The 24,088-nt window shown below is 41.4% G+C and overlaps 1 protein-coding gene across 3 annotated transcripts in view; it reads right to left on the bottom strand.

The window, feature by feature from the left end:
- GALNT17 (polypeptide N-acetylgalactosaminyltransferase 17) overlaps positions 1–24,088 on the bottom strand; it is a 482,627-nt gene that overhangs the window by 287,527 nt on the left and 171,012 nt on the right. For all 3 annotated transcript variants that reach the window (XM_057529210.1, XM_057529212.1, XM_057529211.1), the window contains exon 2: positions 16,792–16,975. In XM_057529210.1, coding sequence (XP_057385193.1) covers positions 16,792–16,975 — 184 coding nt within the window. The remainder of the gene's footprint in view (positions 1–16,791; positions 16,976–24,088) is intronic.

The following is a 24,088-nucleotide window of genomic DNA, read 5'->3' as shown; positions in this document are numbered from 1 at the left end:
TGTCCATCATCGGATGAATGGATAAAGAAGATGTGGCACATATATACACTGGAATATCACTCAGCCATAAAACGAAACGAAATTGAGTTATTTGTAGTGAGGAGGATGGAGTTAGAGTCTGTCACACAGAGTGAAGTAAGTCAGAAAGACAAAAACAAATACAGTATGCTAACACATATATATGGAATCTAAGAAAAAAAAAATGGTCATGAAGAACCTAGTGACAAGACGGGAATAAAGACACAGACCTACTAGAGAATGGACTTGAGGATATGGGGAGGGGGAAGGGTAAGCTGTGACAAAGTGAGAGAGTGGCATGGACATATATACACTACCAAACGTAAAATAGATAGCTAGTGAGAAGCAACCGCATAGCACAGGGAGATCAGCTCGGTGCTTTGTGACCACCTAGAGGGGTGGGATAGGGAGGGTGGGAGGGAGGGAGATGCAAGAGGGAAGAGATATGGGAACATATGTATATGTATAACTGATTCACTTTGTTATAAAGCAGAAACTAACACACCATTGTAAAGCAATTATACTCCAATAAAGATGTTAAAAAAAAAAAAAAAGAAATTACTGCTTAAAAACCATCAGGACCAGGGCTTCCCTAGTGGCGCAAGGTTGAGAATCTGCCTGCTAATGCCAGGGGACATGGATTCGAGCCCTGGTTTGTGAAGATCCCACATGCCGCGGAGCAACTAGACCCGTGAGCCACAACTACTGAGCCTGCGCGTCTGGAGCCTGTGCTCCGCAACAAGAGAGGCCGCGATAGTGAGAGGCCCGCGCACCGCGATGAAGAGTGGCCCCCACTCGCCACAACTCGAGAAAGCCCTCGCACAGAAACGAAGACCCAACACAGCCAAAAATAATAAATAAATAAATTAATTAATTAATTTTTTAAAAAACCCATCAGGACCAGATGGTTTCACCGGTGAATTCTACCCAACTTTCAAAGAGCAGATAGTCCTAATGCTCCATAGATAGTTCCAGAGCATTGAAAAGGAAAGAAAACTCCTAATTCTTTTTGTAATTTTTGGATATCTAAACTTCTTAAGGACAGTACAAAAAAAGAGAGAAAGAATTACAAATACTGATGCAAAATTTCTAAGTAAAATATTAGTGAATATTACATTAAGAAAAAAAAATACATCATGACCTAGTGGAATTTCTTCCAGGAATGCAAAGTTGCTTTGATATTAGGAAATCCAACAGTCTAATACACAATATTAATAGATATGGGGAGAAAATAATCTATGATTATTTGTATAGATACTGAAAGTACTTTTAAAAACCTTCAAAAATTCAACTCCTCCTAATAAAACTAAAAAAAAAAAAAAAAAGGAATTCATGGATATTCTTAACATGGTAAAGAACTATACCATAGTTATAAAGCCAGCATTTTAATGGGGAAACACTAGAGGCACTTCTATTAAGGTCTATTACGGTCAGGAACAAGGCATGGGTGCCAACTTGTTCTCCTAATTCAACATTGTACTACAGGAATCAGGAAACGTAATCGACTACCAGGCAGACATCACCTTTAACCAAATCATCAACATTAACACCCCCAGGAATGAGACGAATAGATCCCATGTGCGTCCTCATAAGATGCACTGAGATAAACGCATCACTTTTGTAGCATTCCTGCACCACAGCATAGCCTGAATCTAACTCCAAAGAAACAGAAAATCCAAGTCGAGAGGCATTTTTCAAAATAACTGGACTGCAGTCTTCAAAACTGTCCCTGTCATGAAAGACAAATAAATACTGAAGGACCATTTCAAAACAAAAAATCATTACAAATGAATGTAATACCTGATCTAGGACTTTCTTCTTCTATAAAGGACTTATTGAGACAGTTGGTGAAATCTGAATAAGGTCTACAGATAGGAGATATGATAATATTATAGCGTACTGTGGTTATGTAAAAAAATGCCCTTGTTCTTAGGATACACACACTATTTAGAGGGAAAGCCGTATCACGTGTGCAACTTACTCTCAAATGGTTCAGAGAAAAATATGTGCATATAGAAAGATATAAATATTGTAAAATGTTGACATTTTTGCAGAATCAGGGTAAAGGGTATGTAGAATTTTTTTTGTACTATTCTTGCAACATTTTTCTAAGTCTGAAGCTATATAGAAACAAAAATTTAAAAATAAACAATAATGATCATAATGACAACCTCCTCTGATTCCCAAAGCCCTCAGCTGCAGCCCGACGACTCTTCTCCCCTTCATGATAAAATTTGTCAAGTCTAGTTAATTTGCTCTCTCCACTTCCTCCCTCACATTCCTTCCTTAACCAACCCCAATCAGGGTTAAACACCTTCCTCAAGATGATCAATGAACTACCTGTTGCCAAGTCCACTGACCACTTCTGGCATCTCAGTACCAGTCACTGCTAGGGACCCCTCCTTCCTTCTAGAAGCACTCTCTTCTATGTCACTGCGTTCTTCTGGATTTCTTCCTTCTTCATTAGCTGTTCCTTCTCCACATCTTTTGCTGAATTCCTCTCCTCTTTCAGGAGTGACATCTAAATTTTGGAGTGACATAGCACTCAATGCTGTGGCCTAGCTGCATCTCTAGCTCTCCTTAATGATCTCAGCCTTGATGGCCGTCTCTATGCTGATGTTCCAAAGGTGTACCTCCAACTCCCACCTCTCTCCTGAGTTCCAGATTCATCCATCAGTCACCTCTTTGACATCTCCAAGTGAATGACCAAAAGTCAAGTCAAACTTCACATGTTCAGTGTAGAATTCTTAAATATCTCCCCAAGTCTGTTTGTTTCCCTCCGCCCAATAAATGGCACTACCTCCACCTACACATTTCTATCTGAAAACCTGGAGGTCTTCCTTGATTACCTCCAACAAAAATCTCTGTCTTTCTTTCTCCATCTCACTATGCTCACCCTAACTGGAATCACTATTAACTCGACCTGAACTATTCTCCCAACTGGTCTCCTTGGCTCTACTCTTGCTCTCTGCAGCCCATCCTCCAACAGCAAAAAGAATGACCCTTTAAAAATATAAACCAGATCATGACACTTCCCCGTATCAAATCCCCAGTGGCTTCCATTACTATCAACATGAGTTTCCTAGGGCTGTCATAACAAAGTATCACAAATTGGATGGCTTCAAACAGGAGAAATTTATTCTCTCACAGTTTTGGAGGCCAGATGTCTGAAATCATGGTATCTGGCAAGGCCAGGCTCTGAAGGCTCTAGGGAAGAATCCATCCTTGCCTTTTCATAGCTTCTGGACATTGTTGAGAATCCTTGGCGTTCCCTCTCTTCTAGGTGAATGACTCCAATCTCTGCTTGTGTCTTCCCACAGCCTCCTTCCCTCTGTGTCTCTCCTCTCCTTCTGAGGACGCCAGTCATCTTGGATTTAGGGCACACCCTGATCTAGTACGACCTTATTTTAACTAATTTCATTTGCAAAGACCCTATTTCCACATAAGGTCACCTTCTAAGATTCCAGACAGAATTTCAACCCAATATGCCACTTTTAATCCCACTGGAATAAATCCCAAATTCTTTATCATTGCCATGATCCTGCACAATCCGGTTCCTACCTACCTCTCCATCCTCCTTAAATCATTTGCCAGTATATCTTATCAGTTCCTAAATAAAGCCAAGCCCGTTCCAAACCCAGGACCTTTCTGAGGATCGTTCCTTCCGTCAGGAGGGTTTTTCCGCCAGATGTTTGCATCACTGGATTCATCCTCAACTTCTCTACTTCCTCAGTGGACCTTCTTTAAAGTACACCCTCGTTTCCAGCTACTCCACAGATTAGCACCCTGTTTGTTTACTTCAACGCACTTATCACAACCTGTAATGATCTCGTGTTTGCTTTTTCCCAGTTTATTACACCTCCCGTTACCGTCTCAGCATCCAACGTAGTACCTGTTAGATGGGAGCTATTCAATGAGTATTTGCTGAGTTAATGAATAAATTCAAATGCGTACAGGAACTGCATCCTACACATCTGTTAGAACTCCTACAGCACCTGCCCAAGGCTACCTTCATAGCCCTTGAAAATGTGGGTTGAAATCAGCTAACTAATAAATGCCATCCATTTTCTCCATGCCACAATGTGTACTTACACAAGAATTCTCCTCATCAGACCTTGTAAAACAAAAGCAGTGGCTCCAATTCTGCCACCAGTGTTGCAAATAGTAAGAATTACGTATCTAGCATAGCACAGTCCCAGACTCATCAAACTGCCAATTACCAGAAATTGCCTAAGCATTCCCATGTGCAAAGTGGAACTGCATCCGCCATGACGATAAGCCATGGCTGATTTAACTTCTTCAGGGTTATGTTATGAAATAGGACTGTGCTCCTAAAAAATTCATTTGCAGCCATACAACACTGGAGAGTTATGGAGAGCTCAATAGTGTTATCAGGGGTCAAGTGTACAGCAAGTGCTGCCCACGGAAGCATATCACATTACTTCATCATCACAACACGTACCATTAAAGGAATTTTCCAGGGATAATAATTTGCAGTACATCTACTCGAAGCAATTTTGTACTTATTTATTCAATTGAATTATTTATGTTATTCATAATGAAATGAAACACAAACAGCATTGGTTCCATCACGTCTTCCTTTGCTTTCATTTGGTTTGCTGCTTATGACTATTTTTATGCAAATGAGGTTATGACAACATTAAACATTTTCTACTGATTTTGCAAGCACAAATATGTTCTCTCCATATGCCACCGTCTCCTTTTTGCTGCATCCATCCTCAAAGTTCTGTTGGCTGATCAGAATTTCTTCTAAATTAACTCTGAGGACATTCCATCTGTAATACTGGTGAGGCTGTCTCCATTTGCAATAGCCGTGTAACACTCCCATTAACACCTGAATTTAGCCCATTTTGCCCATTCCACCAGAAGCCTTATTCATCCCTCCAGCTCTTATGGCGCTGTAAATCTCACCTTGTTCCAAAGCGTTGTGGCACTCCCCTGCTGCCAGTTTGGGGGATGTTTACTTGACTCACAGAGCAAAAACAACGAACTCCACACATAAAAAAGGTGTTGTGATTGCAGAGACATTTGTTCTATTGATTATATTCAGGGCTGAGAAACAAATGTTTTCAGGAAAGTATTTCAAATAAGTATCCACGGGACCCACCAGAGTGGAATTAGGCAGGTTGCCTAAGAGGGACTCTCGTAGGCTAGCTTGGGCTTTCTTGCAGGGGGGTGTGTGTGTGTGTGTCTGTGTGTGTGTGAGTTTGTTTTATCTCAAAGTGCACTGATAGAGTGAGAGACACAGTAATTGGGCAGACAGGAAAATCCTCTAGAAACATACACATTGCAGGTTCAAAGTCTGGGGTGCCCAGTAACAGCCATCACGGGAACTTCTGAGAATGACACGAGGTGAGCTATTCTCCTACAGTTCTCCAGTGCCAACAATCCTAGCATAAAGTAATCAAAGGGTTATAGAAGCAAGAACCACCGCTGCTGTAAATCCCAACATTGGTTTGATTCAAGGTTATAAATCAAGAATTCCATTTCCCATAGTCACATCTACATCTGGGGAAAGTGAATCTGGAATTCAATGACCCTGCGGGTTGTAAACAGACCACAGAGCAGATCCATTTACGTAGACAGGATAAGGTTCACATTGGTTTCTACCCACTGATTCCAAGTTCCCCATGCAAGAAACTGAAGCTTGTCCAGAAAGCTCTCTAGAACAGAAATAAAGGGGAATCTTTTCTGCAGCCTCACTTTAATGCATTTAGATGCTAATCTTTTCAGGGCCCAATAAAAGATTAAATTAACTTTGCCAATTCATAAGCTTGGGGACAGCCAGGCCGGCACTACCTCCGGGAGATGTGGGAATCCTTTCTTAAAAATTAGCTAAGTCTTTGACGCCCATCATATTAATGACACCCCTCGTAGTGCAAATAGTATCTCCGCTTCATATGTATCTTTCTACTCTATCTCTACGTTTGAAACACTGCCAAGAGTTGCAACCATGTTATGGGGTATAATGAATTTCTAAAAGGAAAATCATTCAAAATGAGGCTGATTTCTATTCATTTTCATTCACTAAATAAACAGATGCACTCAAGGATATGGGATGGAAAGGAACAAGCCAGAGAGAGGGAACGGACACAAGGTAAATCAACAAGGAACAGGAACTTCTCAAGCATGGGAACCCCTGCCCTGTTCGGCCCCTCATTTTCTCTTCCATCTGCCTCCACAGACTCTCAGAAAATGGTAGGGCCCTAGGATGCTCCAAATTTAAAAATAAGAATCACTCAGGGATCTTGTGAAATAGTGTAGATTTACCAGTCTACTAGCTCTGTAGCTGGGCCAAGACTTGACATTTTTAACCAGCAGCCTTGGTGATTCAAATGCAAAGACCACACTTCCTGAAACATGAAGGTCCACAGGTTCTCAATGTTTTGAGACACTGGTGTTACCTGGAGATCCGATTAATGAGAAATTAATACTGATGCTTGAGCCCCACTCCCAGGGGTTCTGATTTAATTACAGTAGGCCCTCCGTACCCATGGGTTCTGCATCCGTGCATACACTCTGGGGTGAAGTCTGGGCTCCCAAAGTTAAAAGTTTCCCAGGTGATGTCAATGCCCAGTGAAGGCTGAGAACCTATGTCAGGCTTTCCCAAGAACCACCTGTGTGGAGAGACCAGGGGTCTTTAAGCAAGTAGGGTTGCAGGTGCTATACAAGCTTCCACACGTCACTCTTGCAACTTCTGACACTTTTACCCCAAGAACACTCCAGACCCCTGTCTGAATACCATATTTATTCTAAGATTTCCATCTTTGCATAACAGGCAGGAAATGATGAAAATGGAGTCATTTGATGCCCAGACCCCAGCACAACCTGGAGGACGAGGCAGCCCTTCCTCTGCCCTCTCTCAGCTGCACCCCCTACTCCCCACCCCTACCCCTCAGCAAAGGGTGGCTTCTGAGGCCCCGTCAAGCTCCACACTGGAGCAGCTTTACAGAAAGTCTCTGAAATCAAAACTCCACTGAGAACAAAGGCCCTCTACAGCCAAGGCCACAGCTGAACGATGCCCACTCTTTCAAAACTCTCCTTACTACCTTAGAGGTTCTCCACAGAGGGAATTAATTCATAGAAAGCAGCCAGGACTTCAGACCAGTATCACTCCATACGGCCCAGCAACCTACATTTTTAAACAAGTTCCTAAGATCTCCCTTTGAGAAACACTTTAAAATGTGGTTTTTAAATTATTCAGCCCTTTTCATCAAAAAGACGATCTTAATAGGTGGGAAAAATTATCATTTCGATTTGTGAAAAAGTAAGAACACACATTACACTGTGTTTTGGGTCTGATGACTATGGATTACGGCAGAATAGAAGCAGGGGGCAGCTGTCCCATCCCACCAGCCTTTACAAAGTCTCCTGTGCCCTCAGAACACCCGGCTGGACTTCCTCAATGTGGAAGCTGTGGTGAATCCCAAAGGTGAGTCTCCTGACCTGTCCTGGAAGAGCCTTAGGGAGCGAACGTCCCTTCCCAGGCGTTCACCACAGCCTGGTGCCTGTCTCAGGCCGGTCCCATGAATTCTGTGCCGACCTGGGGACAAGGGGATGCCCATTACCTTAGACTTGAGTCTTCCATATTGGAGTGAGGCACACAGTTGTACCCACATTTCATTCGGGTAGATACTTTCCTGAAGACTCTGTCATTAAATCTTGCATGGTATTTTAAGGATAAGGGGTATATACGGTAAAGGAGCTTTTAAAAAATAATCACAGCTAACATTTATTGATCAGATATCATTAATTCATGAGAAGGTCTCAGAGTAATGCCTGGTATATTAGTCTCTGCGGGTCACATGGAATAATCGATTTACTCTTCACAACGATTCTATATAGTCGATATCACCGTTTCACATATGAGGAAACTGAGGCACAGAAAGGTTAAATAACTTGCCCAAGGTCGCACAGCTTGTAAGAGGCAAAGCTGGGATTATAACTCAGTCATATTTCCAAGTCTGTGCACTTGACCTCCATGAAAAGTTCTCTTATTAAGGCTTTTAAGTGACCCAGACATGCTTTTCATACCCAGGGAACCCACGAAAGTGGGATGAACTTTCACCTACAAATACTTCAGGAATTATCACCCTCACATATTGAAAGAGAGGGCACCCCACCCCCGACCCCATGTGGATTTCCCATCACTCTCCCACCCCTGAGCCAGGTGAGGACCAGCCCTAAGCAAAGAAGTTCTCCCTCGTTATGCCTCTAGGTGAAATCAACTTTATGGTAAGACATTTCCTGAACCTAATAATATTACAGTATTTATTTTTACTGAGCTTTACCCACCCCCCAAAATACCGTATCTTTTAAAGAGGATTTCAACTATATTACACTATATACTAGGAGGTCTGAATGGGCAAGGGTTAATCAAATTCAGGATACTGCTCCTTTGGTAGTGAAATTTTGGTAGAGTTGGAAGGGGTAAAAGGGAACAAGAGAAGAAAGCATAGGAAGTAAACACACACAAGTACACAAACATGCGTGCACACACAAAAACACCTGCATATGCATGTACACAAACACATAGGCATGCATTCATGCACATACACTCACTTCCCCAAAGGAACTGTCCCGTCTCTAAGACTCAAAATTTTTTTGCCTTCTAATGATACCAGCATGGAGTAGAAAGTTCCATCCCACAGATATAGATGGGGAGGCAGAGGCAACTATGTGTGCGGATATGTGCACAGGCCTCAAAGACACCCACGCAGCCGGGTTCGAATCTGGTTCCCTCACTGCCTGACTGTGTGACCTCAGGCAGGTTGGTTCACCCCTCCAAATGCCCTTCCCTCACTTATAAAACAAAGACGGTCACAGCTACTTCAGAGAGTGGTTAAATTTAAAAGAGATCAATAAAACATGCAGCACAGTGACAAAAACATAAAAGGCAGTCAATAAAAGAGAATAATTATTGTGGTTAGTGGTTCAAAGACATTCCTAATCAGGCAACTACTTATTATTTCAACCAACAAGGATTTGTTGGATGGCTACCCTCTGTGCCCACATCTGTAAAAGAGAAAGTTTAACATAGGATTCCTGACCTTCTTTAAGTGCTTTCACTCTAGTTGAAGACCAACCTTTAAGACGCAGGATACCCATCATCAGAAGAATGACTCAGAAAAAAAAAAAAGGTCAGTCACAGCTATAATTATCAAATGTGTCCTTTTCACAGGGGATGGAAAACTTGAGTTGGGTCTTGACCAATGAGTAGATGCATTCCACTAAATGATAACACCGTAACTCACATACACACAGACTCAAAGTACCCTCTGGACTTGGATGATTGCAAATCTCCACAGTCGGGCCAGACATCATTCCTGACCTCCAAACGCAAATATACAATTGTCCGCTAGATGTGACGTGAAGATGGTCCACAGACATCTCACACCATATGTGTCCAAAGCAGACATTGTTGGACTACAACTTAGAATTGGTGGCACTAAAGAAAAGAGGAGTCTTTGTGAGTGAAGCAAAATGAATTCCAAAGAAACCTGACATCTGGATTTATAAGCAGGAGGCCAAAGGAGAAACTGAAGATAACAGCAGTAGAAACTGCCCATAAATTACCTACATGGTCTGGGAGGAGAAAGCAAGCCATAAAATGTACGCAGGGATCTCAGGTGTGGCTTTAACAAGCTCAGACAGATTTCTGTGCTGCTAGGTGGCCCCTCCCCCATATTATGAGCTAAGTGGGCAGGCAGATAATTAATATGCCACAACATGATATAAAATGGGATATGTCGGCAAGGGAAAGGAGTGGCGGTTAATAAAGGCTTGTCTGGCTTCTGGTGTCTGCAAATACCACCTCCTCGCTGGCATACACATAATCAAATAATGAATAAAGCCAGACAGATTCATCTCATGGTTCCCTCAAGAAAGCCATAACTATGGGGAACCCTGGACAAGCAGCGTTGCTACCCCCTTGCCCCCACCTCCCTGCAAAACATGAACCTCTCTGCAGGATTCTCTCTTCCGGTTAATGAAATCACTTCCACTCTGTCTCCCAAGCTAGAAACTTCTGATTGCACCCAATTCCCCCATATCCAATGAACTGACTCATCTCACTGATTCTTAGAAGGTTTTTCTTGAATCAAGCCCTTCCACTCCATCCCTGCTCAGTCCTTGGTTCTTTACAGAGAAATCACTTCCGTGAAAGGAATAGGATAATTATAAAACACTCACTGTATTATCAAGTCTTTCTCTTCTGTCAAGCAATGCCTAGCAAACGGTTGGCGCTCAACAGGTGTTGAGTGGGAAAAGAAGAGATTTTATTTAGCCATCCTGCTCCCAGCCTCCAATGCCTCTAACCTTTCTCCACATTCTTGTCCCAGTTAAACATTATTTTTTTTAAGAAATTACCACAAAAATACAATCTTGCCTCAAGTCCTTCATTGGCATCCAATGACAACGACGAACATTCCCACCTAACACAGCGGTGGCACATAAGGTGCTTTACAACCTGCCTCCCCCTTTCCCTCCAACCTCTTCTTCCAAGATTCACTCTGGAGACCCTATGACTCAACCCAAAGTTTCTGTGCTGTTCCCCCAGCCCTGAAATCCAAGAACTTTCCCAGTCCTCTTGCACATGCTGTTCACTCTCTCCAATGTTCTGTCTTCACCATTAAGATGAAGGGCACCTCTGCACTGCCCTCTGACTCTCCCAGAAGTGCACATCCCCTTATCTGAGTTTCTAAGGTCCTCTGAATACAAGTCAAAGGATTGCAAAGCCCCGCCTGCCTCTCCCACTTGCTTTGATTTCTTAGGGAGCCAAGATGTGCCTTGTTCCTCACCATGCCTTTAGCACAGTGTCTGGCAGACCGGGGACTTCAGTCAAAACTCATTTTCCATGATTTAAAAAAAAAAAAAAAAAGAAAGGAAAGAGAAGAAAATGAAAAAACAGACCAAAGAAATAGCACAGAGTCTAGAAAATAAGCCCACTTATGTATAAAAAGTACAAAATGTATTCCATTTAACAGCTCCAAATAAGAGAAAGAGAAGCGTTATTTCCAAAATCATTTTGAAAAAGCTGCTTTGGAAAAAAAAAAAAAAAGTACAGACATTTGAAACAAAAGATACATATCTTGTACCATATTCCAAAATAAGCTCCGGATGGATGGAGGAGTGAAACATAGAGTCATGGAAAAGGAACACAAAACAGAGTAGAATATTTATTAAGTACTCTTTCTCTGCTTTAAAGCAGTGAAGAAATGAAGATGGAAAGATTGACAGTTGGGGGTTCATACAAACTTAAAATATCTGTCCAGGGGAAGAAAAACAAAAAAATCACAGAATTAAAATAAAACAAAACATTTTGGAATCCATTTGCATGAAATGTGACCAACAAATGGTTAATCCCACTATTACCCCCAAATTCATTCATATTTATAAGAGAAACAACTCTGTCAAGAGTAGTGTAATAATAAACCAATGAGAATTAAAGCAACTTGAGGTTCTGTATAAAATTGCAATGAAATTAGCCAATTTCAGTTCTCTAAACTCGAGAGAGCTTTTGGGCAGTGTCACAAGCAAGATCTTGCCCGTGGGGGGATAATTTCTCCTGGGCTTGGGCTGCATGGGGAGGAAAGAAAGTGCTCTGGCCCCAGACAGCTGCCTCCCTTCCTATCCCCTGGGCTCAAATATCAGAGGAGCAGCTTCTACAGGCAAGGCCCTTGCCCTTCTTTGGCGGCAAGGATGAATTTGCAATTAACCAAGATTAATTTGGTACCTTTGGCTGTGGAGCCCAGAATTTATAACGCTACCTCTGGTTACCACGTATGACCTGTGGGCAAACTCTCAAGTTCATCTTTAATTTCACCTTCAAATTCATCCTCCATATAGCTGCCAGAAAAATCTAAAAAGGCAGAGGTGGTCACATCATTCAACCCAGCTCTCCAACTCTTTCTTCTATTATACTTTCACCCTTCTACCTTGCACTTAATTTTTTGGTGTAGATTTACATTTATGGCGTAATTAAACTTTTATTTTATTAAAACAAAACATATACAGTCTTATCCCATTTCTGTACTCTCAATGTTTCTAAATAACAATCATTATGCTGCAATTCCTGATGTTTAAATTTTAGATATTTTCAATTGATTTTCTGTTTCTGACTATAAAGATTTAATTTTCTTATACTACCCAAACCTCACATACACATTTTGCCTCTTCTTTCTTCCAACAGAGTTATACCGTAATTTGTGGTTTAACACCTATTCAATATTTATATGATTATATTGTTCACAGCTCAGCCACAGAGTATATGGAATGGCAATTCCTTTCTTGAGGAACTTTTGGGTTTTTTCTGTGCTAATAATTGCTTTCCTCTTTTACAAGCTTTGTGTGTGTGTGTGTGTGTGCCCATCATTAATTCAGTTCCAAACTTTCTGAAAGAATGGTAAAAATTTTTTTTGTTTGCAAAGACAACAAAAGCAAAAATAAATAAGGGGGACTAAATTCGTTTCTTCACAGCAAAGAAAACCATCAACAAAATGAAGAGACGACCTACTGAATGGGAGAAAGTATTTGCAAATCATAAATCTGATGAGATATTAATATCTAAAATATATAAAGAATTAATATAACTCAACAGCAAAAAAACCCCATACAATCTGATTTTAAAATGGGCAGAGGATCTGAATAGACACTTTCCCAAAGAAGATATACAGATGGGCAACAGGTACATGAAAAGATGCTCAACATCACTAATCATCAGGCAAATGTAAATAAAAAACAATGAGAGGGACTTCCCTGGTGGCGCAGTGGTTAAGAATCTGCCCACCCATGCAGGGGACACGGGTTCAAGCCCTGGTCTGGGAAGATCCCACACGCTGTAGAGCAACTGAGCCCATGCGCTACAACTACTGAGCCTGCGCTCCACACAAGAGAAGCCACCGCAATGAGAAGCCCGCGCACCGCAACGAAGAGCAGCCCCCGCTCGCCGCAACTAGAGAAAGCCCGCGCGCAGCAACAAAGACCCAATGCAGCCAAAAAAAAAAAAAAAGAGATATCTCCTCACACCTGTTAGAATGGCTATTAACAAAAAGACTAGAAAAAACAAGTGTTGGCGAGGATGTGGAGAAAAGGGAGCCCTTTTGCACTGTTGCTAGATATGTAAATTGGTGCAGCCACTATGGAAATCAATGTGGAGGTTTCTCAAAATATTAAAAATAGAACTACCATATGATCTAGCAATTCCACTTCTGGGTATTTATATAAAAAAACAACAAAAACACTAATTCACAAAGATATATTCACCCTCCCCATGTTCACTGCAGCATTATTTACAATAGGCACAATACGGAAACAAACTAAGTGTACACAAATGGATGAATGGATAAAGAGAATGTGATACACATAGATATGAGTCAGCCATAAAAAGAATGAAATCTTGCCAATTGCAATGACATGAATAGACTTTGAGGGCATTATGCTAAGTGAAGGAAGTCAGAGAAACAAATACTGTAAGATCTCACTTATACGCAGACTCTTAAAAAACAAACAAACAAACCCAAGTTCATTGATAGAACAGATCACAGTTGCCAGAGGTGAGGAGGGGGTAGGGATGGATGAAGTGAGTCAACAGGTACAAACTCCGGTTATAAAATAAGTCATGAGGATGTATTGTACAGCACAGTGGCTATATAACCTGGTATTAGTTTCAGGTATATAACATAATGATTCGATATTTGTATATATTTTGAAGTGATCATCACAATAATTTATCTAACCTTTCATTGAACTATTTATTTCTGTCTTATTCTTAACTTCCAAGATCTCTTGTTCATTCTCTGATTATCACTTTAACATAGCACTTGATTCTTATTTTGTGAATAAAACAGAACATTCCATGAACTAAGACATTAATTATAGTTTTAAAGCGTGTCTGTTTCCTCCAAATGCCTTTTCTATTGTTCTTCTTCTTGTTGCTAAGGCCCTTTATAATAGAGATTCTCCTGAAATGTCTAGGGGTCCTGGTTCTCCTTTCTTATTTAATAAGTAAGACAGCTCTTGTAGACGGATGAGCCTTACTAATGTTTAATGAGTAGAACCCAGACATTTTGGGGATGCGGGGGACCTATCAGATCTATTGGCATTTCTCTTAGGTTGGATGGCTTCCTTAGAGTGGATTCTTCCAAATCTGGACTACAGGAGTGTGAAAGCTTGGAGAGGTAATGAGGCCAAGGGTGTCCCCACTTAGTACACAGCCCTATCCTCTGTCATCTTATGAACTAAAGCCCAGAGTTCACCTTCTCCAGGGAATAAACCTCCCATGTTCCAGCAGGTAGGGAAGGGCAGTCTCTGGCTCTGTAAAGTTGAAGAAAGGATCTGGGGACACAGCTATAATCCTTCTATTCAAATCTACCTCCCAGCCATCAGAGGTACCCAGAAACTCCAATTCCTGAGTCTCTGGGCTTCTGAAGTGTGACTAGGCTATAGTCTTCTGTCCTTCCCACCACTTCCCATCATATGTAGAAGGTTGGGTCTCAGCCTCATCCAGTTTGCTATGTCAGTTACCATTCATCCATCCTCTTTCCATCTTCCAAAACTTTGTGGGTGCTTCTTCCCTGCTGTGGGAGCCTAACCTGTTTTTGTCCCTTATAGGCTGTCATCCTCTGTAGTCCTTTACTATCATCTTAGTAAAGTTTCTGGAGGGACGAAACCTAAGTGGCGTATTCCAGTGGTCCCCAAACTTTTCGGCACCAGGGGCCGGTTTCCTGGAAGACAATTTTTCCATGGGCGCGGGGTTGGTTGGGGGGGAAGGGAATGGTTCAGGCAGTAATGCGAGTGATGGGAAGCGGCAGATGAAGCTTCACTCACTCATCCACCGCTCACCTCCTGCTGTGCGGCCAGGATCCTAACAGGCCACAGACCGGTACTGGTCCGCGACCCCGGGGGTTGGGGACCCCTGGTATGTTCAAGCCACCATGCTACACTATAGAGCACTACAGAGCTGTGTATTCCTCCCTGGGCATGCCATGTTTTTATCTGCATCCCCAGCTCTGCTCTTGCTATTGCCCTTCCTACGTGTCTTTATCTGTCTCCTCTCTTTAATTTTCTAACCCTTAATGGGCCTTCAAGATTAAGCTTATGCATCATCTCAAGCAGGAAACCTTCCCAGATCCTCCCTGTACATACTGTGTATGTCTCTGGCCTGACATACCCACATAGACCACAATGTGCTGGACTGATCTGCTTGCACATCTGTCTCCCTCCCTAGACAAGAAGTATGTAGGCAAGGACTATCTTATCCAATGTTCTGCCTCTAGTGTGGGGAAAACCATCTGGTACATAGTATGTGCTCACTGATATTGTTCAACTGACCCACTTCCACTAAGCTCCATGTTGGAAGGATCTTCATTCTCACAGGACTACAAAAATTACAGCTCTGTTTATTTGCCAACATCCAAATAAGAAAGGCTAATCAGAGAGCACCAGGAAATGAAAACAGCCAGATGTTTTTGAGAGCAAAAGTCCAGGAACACAAAATAGCTTCCAACAGGGGTGATGTATGTTTTCCTAGTGATTCAAAATGAATATATGCTTATTAGGCAGACAGAGAGATTTAACAGGTTTCTCAGCTAATGCTGCAATTTTAAATCCATTTAAGATAATTTTCTTTATCTTGAATCTATTTTTCTCAGTAACCAGGATACTTAACTGATTTGTACAAAATCCATTTGAAAAAGAAATAATCTACTCTAAGCAAGGGCACATTGCAAATGAAAGAAAGAGAGACACCACAAATCTAACAGAAGATGAAGCGTCTCTTTGACAAGCCAAGGAGGACTACTGCCTAGAAAATAGGATGTTTTCCCCCAGCATCTTGATTTTCCCACCAATCTCTCTTCTCTCTTTCACAAGGAGAAAACAAATAATTCTTAAATCTGAGAGCACAGAACAAAGACCTCTCATAAACCAACCAAGACGCAAACAAACTGTTTCAAAGGTAAGAATCGCAAACAAAAATTGTAAGTTGAAACAATCACAGGATGTACTCTTTCACCTACCAGCTGGGAAAAGCATTATTTAAATACTAGTACCCAGTTTGGGAAGGGTCTAGTAAAATTCCAATAGGAGCAGAAATTTCTATAAACTTTCTGGAGGAAAATATCACTATATGTATCTAGAGCCTCCAAAAGTATTCCTACAATGTGATCTAAGGATTACACCTTTAGAAGTGTGGATTAAGAAAGTAAATATCAAATCAATATACATAAAGATTTGAGTGGGGAGATATTCATCAAAGTGTTATTTAGAATAATGAAAAATTGGAAATAATCTAAATTTCTAACAATGAAAATAATGATCATAACTAATAACACCAGAAAATGCTCATGAAATAATAAATGAAAAAAAGGATAAATGAAACACATCATATGCTCATGATCTGTATAGAAAATAGACTCAAAGACAAAATACTAGTATTTTACCAGTATTACCACCTCTAGGTAATGAGATCACGTTGATTTTTAAATTTTTACTCAAAAATTTTTTGTATCACGGACCTTTCTCTATGCTTCTGTATTATTATCTCTATGCTTCCGTATTATTTTATAAAAATTAAAAATTCTTATTTAGCTCTATTTATTTTCATAATCAATAGTACTATTTATTGATTATGGAGGAGACAAGATAAAAGCCCCTCCACTAGTTACAAGTCACACGAGAAAATGTCACAGACATGGGTCTACGCCCAACCATCTGATAAAGCAAGCTCCTCTGAATGACTGAATCAGGACTTACTTGGTGGGACGATAATCCGGAATGGAACGATCCAGTGAAATTTTTTCACTGAGGTAGGAATTGTAGCCATACTTCTCATGGGGTCCCTTGGCTTTCTCTTCTTCAGCCGGGGAAAGGGTAGCAGGAAGGCCCCCTTTGCCCCGCCCACCATAACCTTCAATGAGCCCAAGGGATTTAGATAAACCTAGAAAAAGGAGGGGGAGAAAAAGAATTATTTGAAAACCACCATACCGGGATATGCCACTCAGGCTCAGATATAGCTTCAGTGGAAATTTTAACATTACCTGTCACAGAAAAAATTACGTTCTCAATTTATTGATATCGGAATATGCCCTGAACACATTTCAATTGAGAGGAAGGTCAGAGCAACTGTGAGATGTGGGGTTAAGACTGGTCACCCATGAAGAGCCTCCCTCTCCCTCCTTTTGGGAACTGGGGTGGATGGCAGGGGCGGTCTATAAAAGGGAGAGACTGCTAAAAGCAGGGGACAGGTGGACCAAGAAAGACACACAAAATGGGACAGAACTGGGGCTGTCATCCTTGCCTGATTTCCTTTCTTCATGATCAATTACCACAAGGTTAGATATTCCAGGAGATGCCCAGTCCAACACAGAAAAGGCAGTAATACGGAACTTCCAGACTGCAGGTGTTTTTGCTTCATTTGAACAGAGAATAATATACAGATTGATTTTATCATGAGTTTAAAGTGTGTAGCCATCTGCCACGGTTCTATACCTAATGGTTTTATTTAAATCTCATTTAAATGGCAAAAGGAAATACAAAATGTTTGAGAATAAATCACAGAGAAGAAAAACCCATAAGGGTGATAATAGTGCCAAGTAGAGTAGAAGGCCTCTGTAACAAGCCTCATTGAGCAATTGCACATTCCCAGGATGGTGGCAGCTTTATACCTATTGTTCCATTAAACGATAAACAGCTTGATGGGTAATTTTTAAATCCTACAGTTATGGGAGGTTTTACTTCTCGGCTTGAAAACTTTTGCTGTTAAGGGCTCTCATTCTCTTTTGCTATTTCAAATGCTCAAGCTACCCTGTTCACCCTCAGGCGTGTGCACACACACACACCCCACTTCCTGCCACTGGCAGGAAGACCATGGACCAGAGATGTAAAAAGCATCCTCAGCTTTCATGGCGGGCAGACCACAAAGCCTAGGAGGACCATAACCTCCCAGGAAGGCATCCTCAAGTAAGTCAAAGGCCAGTAAATCTGCTCCAGTCACAGGATGGTCCTCCACCCCATAATGGCAAGACCTGTATTCCCTTTCCTGCTTCTCTGAAAATAAAAATTTATTTTCTGTGATACAAAATCAAAAAGGAAAGGTTCAGCAAGCATCTCAGGATTGGTCTCAAGTGAACATCATTTTTCTACCTGAGAATCATTTCCACCGTCCATGGTGTTGTTCAGGAACCCTGACATCTTTTCTGCCCCCCACCAGCCCAACAGAGGAACCATCAACTGAGAACTGGATTACTCCAACACTTCCTGGTCACAGGAAGTGACCTGCTTCCTGGTCTTTAATCTCTCATGCCGCATCTCCGTGCACCAACCATTCCAATAACATCACCTTCACTGTGCTCCAAAATCTGTAAGGACTCATCCCAGGTCAAGTACAGACACCTGTGTTGGATTTTAAAATCACTCCCGATAGGACATTACTAGTGGGAATGCACAATGGTGCAGCTACTTTGGAAAATACTTTGGCAGTTCTTCAAAATGCTAAGCGTAGTTTTACCATATGATCCAGCAGTTCCATTTTTTACCCTAGAGAAATGAAAAGATATGCCCACTTGAAAACTTGTACACAAATGTTCATAGAAGCATTATTCATATTAGCTGTGTCTATCAACTGATAAGTGAATAAAACAAAATGTGGTACATCCACACAATGTGATATTATTTGGCAATAAAAAACTATCTTTTTAAAAAAGTACAGATCTTCCTCAACTTACAAAAGAGTTACATCCCAATAAACCCATCATAAGTTGAAAATATCATAAGTTGAAAATGCATTTAAAACATCTAACCTGGACTTCCCCGGTGGTGCAGTGGTTAAGAATCCACCTGCCAACGCAGGGGACACGGGTTCCAGCCCTGGTCCGGGAAGATCCCACATGCCGCGGAGCAACTAAGCCTGTGCACCACAACTACTGAGCCTGCGCTCTGGAGCCCACACGCCACAACTACTGGGTCCGCGTGCCACAACTACTGAAGCCTGCGCGCCTAGAGCCCGTGCTCCGCAACAAGAGAAGCCACCGCAGTGAGAAGTCCGCGCACCGCGACGTAGAGTAGCCCCCGCTCACCGCAACTACAGAAAGCCCACGCACAGCAACGAAGACCCAACACAGCCAAAAATAAATAAATAAATAAATTTAAAAAAAAAACAAAACACATCTAACCTACCAAACATCATAGCTTAGCCTAGCCTCCCTTAAACGTGCTCAGAACACTTACCTACAGTTGGGCAAACTCATTCTAACACAAAGCATGTTTTATAATAAAGGGTGTTGAATATCTCATGTAATTTATTGAATACTGTACTGAAAGTGTAAAACAGAATGGTTGCATGGGTACAAAATGGTTGTAAATGTGTTGGTTGTTTACCTTCATGTTACATGACTGACTGGGTGCTGTGGTTCGCTGCCACTGCCCAGAATCATAAGACAGTACCGTCCTGCATAATGCTGGCCCAGGAAAAGATCAAAATTCAAAGTATGGTTTCTATTGAATGCTAATCACTTTTGTACTATCATAAAGTCAAAAAAATCATAAATCGAACCACTGTAAGTCAGAGACTGTCTGCAGTGATATATACAACATGAGTGAACCTTGAAAACATGCCGAATAAATAATGCTGGACAGGAAAGACCACATACTGTATGATTCTGTTTACCTGAAATGCACAGAATAGGCACATCTATAGAGATAGAAAGTAGATCTGTATCTGCTTAGGGTGGTGGGTATTTGGGGAGGGAATGGGGAGTGACTGCTAATGTGTATCGAGTGTCTTTTTGGGTGATGGAAATGTTCTAGAAATAGAGTGTGGTGATGTTTGCACAACTTTGTGAATATACTAAAAACCACTAAACTGTACACTTTCAGTGGATGAATGATATCATGTGAAAAAAATCTCAATAAAGCTATTTTTAAAAACCCACTTATGATAGACAATTCTATTTCCAGCAAGATGGAAGGCTAAAACAACAGGAAAACTTTCCAATAAACTACCTAGAAATTCTGAATGAAAACTTTTTTAATATTGTAAAAGCATAGCTGAGCTTGCAGGAAGTTAAAGGAAATGCCCAGAGGTAAGTTATAATCAGAGTTGAGACTCTATCTGCTGGGATGGGGTAAAGGATGCATTGCTCATTAACTAAAGGCTGGCATTTTGGAGCTCAAACGTGCACAGAATACGAGACCCTTTGTATGCCTTAAATGTTTCATAATTTCTAATTAGGAAGGTACTGAGCTGATCAGTGGCCCCCTGTCTACTCTGAACCTATGAGTATGACTTTATTTGGAAATCGGGGTTTTGCATATGTAATCAAATTAATATAACTGGTGTACTCATATGAGAAAAATTTAGAGATAGAAACACAGATACACAGAGGGAAGAAGGTCATCTGACAACAGATACTGAAGGATACAGCTGCAAGCCAAGCAATGCCCAGGATTGCTAACAACTCCCAGAAGCTAGGAAGAGGAAAGGGAGGATTACTTCCTAGACCCTTCAGAGAAAGCATGGCTTGGCCAACATCTTGATTTCAGAATTCTAGCCTCCAACTGTGAGAGAAAAAATTTCTGTTGTTTTAAGCCATCAAGATTATGGTAATTGATTACAGTAACTACACAAAATGAATACAATCAATATCAAAAAAACAGAGTGGAATTGGATAAAGAAAATATAGACCATGACAATACTAACCAAAAGAAAGCTGGAATCGCTCTATAAACATCAGATAAAAACAGACTTTAGGGCAAACAGCCTTATGGGGATGAAGAAGGTCGTTACATAATGATAAAAGTAACAATCCACTGGAAGCTCTTAGGAATTACAAACTACCAAGCACCTAACAACATAGCTTCAAATTACATAAAGCAAAAATGGACCACATTACAAGAAGAAATTAACAAATCCACAAACATAGTGGGAAATATTAACACATCTCTCAGTACTGAACAGATAAGGACAAAAATTTAGCAAAGATACGGTAGAACTGAACAACAAAATTAAGATGTTTGATCTAATGGACGTTGCACCTGACTTTCTAATAATCGTATATTCTCTACAAGAGTATATGGAACTTTTAAACAATTGACAGGCCACAAACAAGTCTCAACCTAGCTTACAGATCATCTTTGAACATAAAGCAATAAAAAACAGAAGCCAACAATAAAAATACCACAAAGGATTCACACATTTGGGCAGTTTTAAAAGACTTCTAAAACAAATGTGGGTCAAATAATTAATCATATTGCCATTAGAAGTTACATGAAACTAACAGAACATGAAACAGTACATCTCAAAACTTGTAGGATCATGCTAATGCAATACGTGGAAGTAACTATATAAATGCATATCTTAAGGGGGGGAAAGGAAGAACTGATAATTAATAAGGTAAGCATCTAACCCAAGGAATTAGAAAAAAAAGAGAGGAAGCCCAAAGAAAGCAATAATAAACAAAAGAACAAAAACTAATGACACAAAAGAAAGACATCAAGGAAGAAAGGAGTAACAGGGAGGGATGGAGAGAGAGGGGAAGGAAGGAAGAAAGGAAGGAATGAAGGGAGGGAGAGGGGGAGGAAAGAGAGAGAGAGAAACTAAAAGAAAAAAAGATGGGTGGGAGGAAATAATCTCAGCAAGACTGGGGACAAAAAGAGAGAGAGAGAGAAGGTACATGGTCCCTTCAGGGAGGACTTATCTATTCATCACAGTAAACACAGTGCCTAGGTCCCCCAATATTTTTAAGGGTTCAGGAAGATGTTTAAATTTCTTTTAAAATCAGAAAGACACAGTTATCAAATAAAATTTTTAATACTTTTTTAAAATTGTTGTTTTATTGTTTTTCTGTGAAGGCCAAAGTGCTTAGGGCCCACAAAATTCATTATGCAGCCTTGGTTCCCTTGAGGTTAGATTTTATCTGTAAGTGACAAGGTACCTAAAGCATGGAGAAGGAAAGTAACATGATCTGAGGCACAATTTACAATTTTTGCCTAGAAGGTAGATAGCACAAGGACAGACCCCAGGCACTAACAGTAAGGCCAACTACCATTTACTGAGCATCTGTTGTGTGCTGGGAAGCACCCTGCTAAGTGCTTTACATATATTCTATCACTGTTTCATCTAATCTTTTGAAAACCTCATGAGGAAGGTATGACAATGATCTCTATTTGACAAATGAGGACACCGAATCTGAGAATGTGGTAACTTTGTTAAGGTTCTGCAGCTGTTAAAGGAAGATGAGACCTGAGTTCTGGATATAGTTAGAGATACAAGGGAGGATAAAACCTGGTCTCTGTGACAGATAAGGAGACTAGTTCTGGAGCTGTTGCAGCAGCCCAGACCAGGATAGAAGGGGCATCATGTTAAGGTATGAGTGGTGGTGATCAAAAAGAGAGGAGAGATTTGAGAAACATTTAAGAGATATCATCACAAGGCAGGAGACAGACACGGGTTAGGGTGAGAGAGAAGGAAGAAGTGAGTGAGCTTGGGGTTTCCAGCGAGAGGACTGAGTGGCAATATCACTCACAAAACGGGGCACACAGAAGAAAGTTCGAGAAGATGCATTCTAGTCTCTACATGTGGTATATGGAGCACTCATGGGACGTTCAGATAGGATCATATATCCAGTGGGGAGCTGAAACACTTGGGCATAGCAGTTCAGAAGGTAGAGGAGGCCCAAAACATGAACCCTGGCAGCTATCAGCTTGGAGGGGGCCACAGCCATTGTAAGGAGTGGGAGGGCCAAGATTTTGAGTGGCAAGAACAAAGACAGACATGCTCAGGAAGTGTTCTCTGACCACACGCCCTCTTATGCTTCCACCATACCTACCGTAGGAGTTGCATACTTTAGGACTTACTACTTCTGTACTCTGCATGTATGTTCTCTCATTGAAGCTTCATTTGAAGCACAAGACTTCAAGGAAGGAAGACTTAAAAGGATAGAGAAACATCTCAATACCAACCAAGTGCTTAAACTTTCTGCTGTCTTCATAAATCCACTTGACCACTCTCTCTCCACCCACTGTTGACTGTTGTTTAGGCTTTAAAATTTTTAAATGCTTTTGTATCCATTTTTCTCTTAGGCAGGCAGGGTAGATATTACCATGATCACTTTAGAGATGAAAAAATGGAGGCTTAGAAGGATTAATTATTTGCCCATCCGAAAGTAATGGAGACAGAATAAGACATTCCACCCAGCTCCCAACATATACACAAATACTCTGCCCAGGAAATTTTGTAGGGAGGAAGAATCCAGTGTCCAAAATACAATGAAGAATGGTAAATAAATGGTAATAGACTCATTAAAAAGGAATACTATACAGCAATGAGAATGAATGACTTGCAGATAAACAGATAAATCTCATAGACTTCATGTAAAGAGCGAGCATCAAAACTGCATAGAATTGAGGGGCGCCTTCAAGATGGCAGATGAGTAAGATGTGGAGATCACCTTCCTCCCCACAAATACATCAAAACTACATCTACATGTGGAACAACTCCTACAGAACACCTACTGAATGCTGGCAGAAGACCTCAGACTTCCCAAGAGGCAAGAAGCTCCTCTCGCACTTGGGTAGGGCAAAAGAAAAAAGGAAAAACAGAGAAAAAAGAATAGGGACAGGACCTGCACCTCTGGGACGGAGCTGTGAAGGAGGAAAAGTTTCCACACACTAGGAAGCCCCTTCACTGGCAGAGATGGGGGTTGGCTGGGGGGAAGCTTCGGAGCCACAGAGGAGAGCACAGCAACAGGGGTGCAAAGGGCAAAACGGAGAGATTCCCGCACAGAGGATCGGTGCCGACCAGCACTCACCAGCCCGAGAGGCTTGTCTGCTCACCCGCCGGGGCAGGCGGGGCTGGGAGCTGAGACTCGGGCTTCGGTCGGATCCCAGGGAGAGGACTGGGGTTGGCGGCGTGAACACAGCCTGAAGGGGCTAGTGCACCACAGATAGCCGGGAGGGAGTCTGGGAAAAAGTCTGGAGCTGCTGAAGAGGCAAGAGACCATTGTTTCGGGGTGCGCGAGGAGAGGGGATTCAGAGCGCCGCCTAAACGAGCTCC

The sequence above is a fragment of the Balaenoptera acutorostrata genome, chromosome 15 (genome assembly GCF_949987535.1).
Source record: "Balaenoptera acutorostrata chromosome 15, mBalAcu1.1, whole genome shotgun sequence".
Lineage (NCBI taxonomy): Eukaryota > Metazoa > Chordata > Mammalia > Artiodactyla > Balaenopteridae > Balaenoptera > Balaenoptera acutorostrata.
This window is presented reverse-complemented; position numbering and strand designations above follow the sequence as displayed.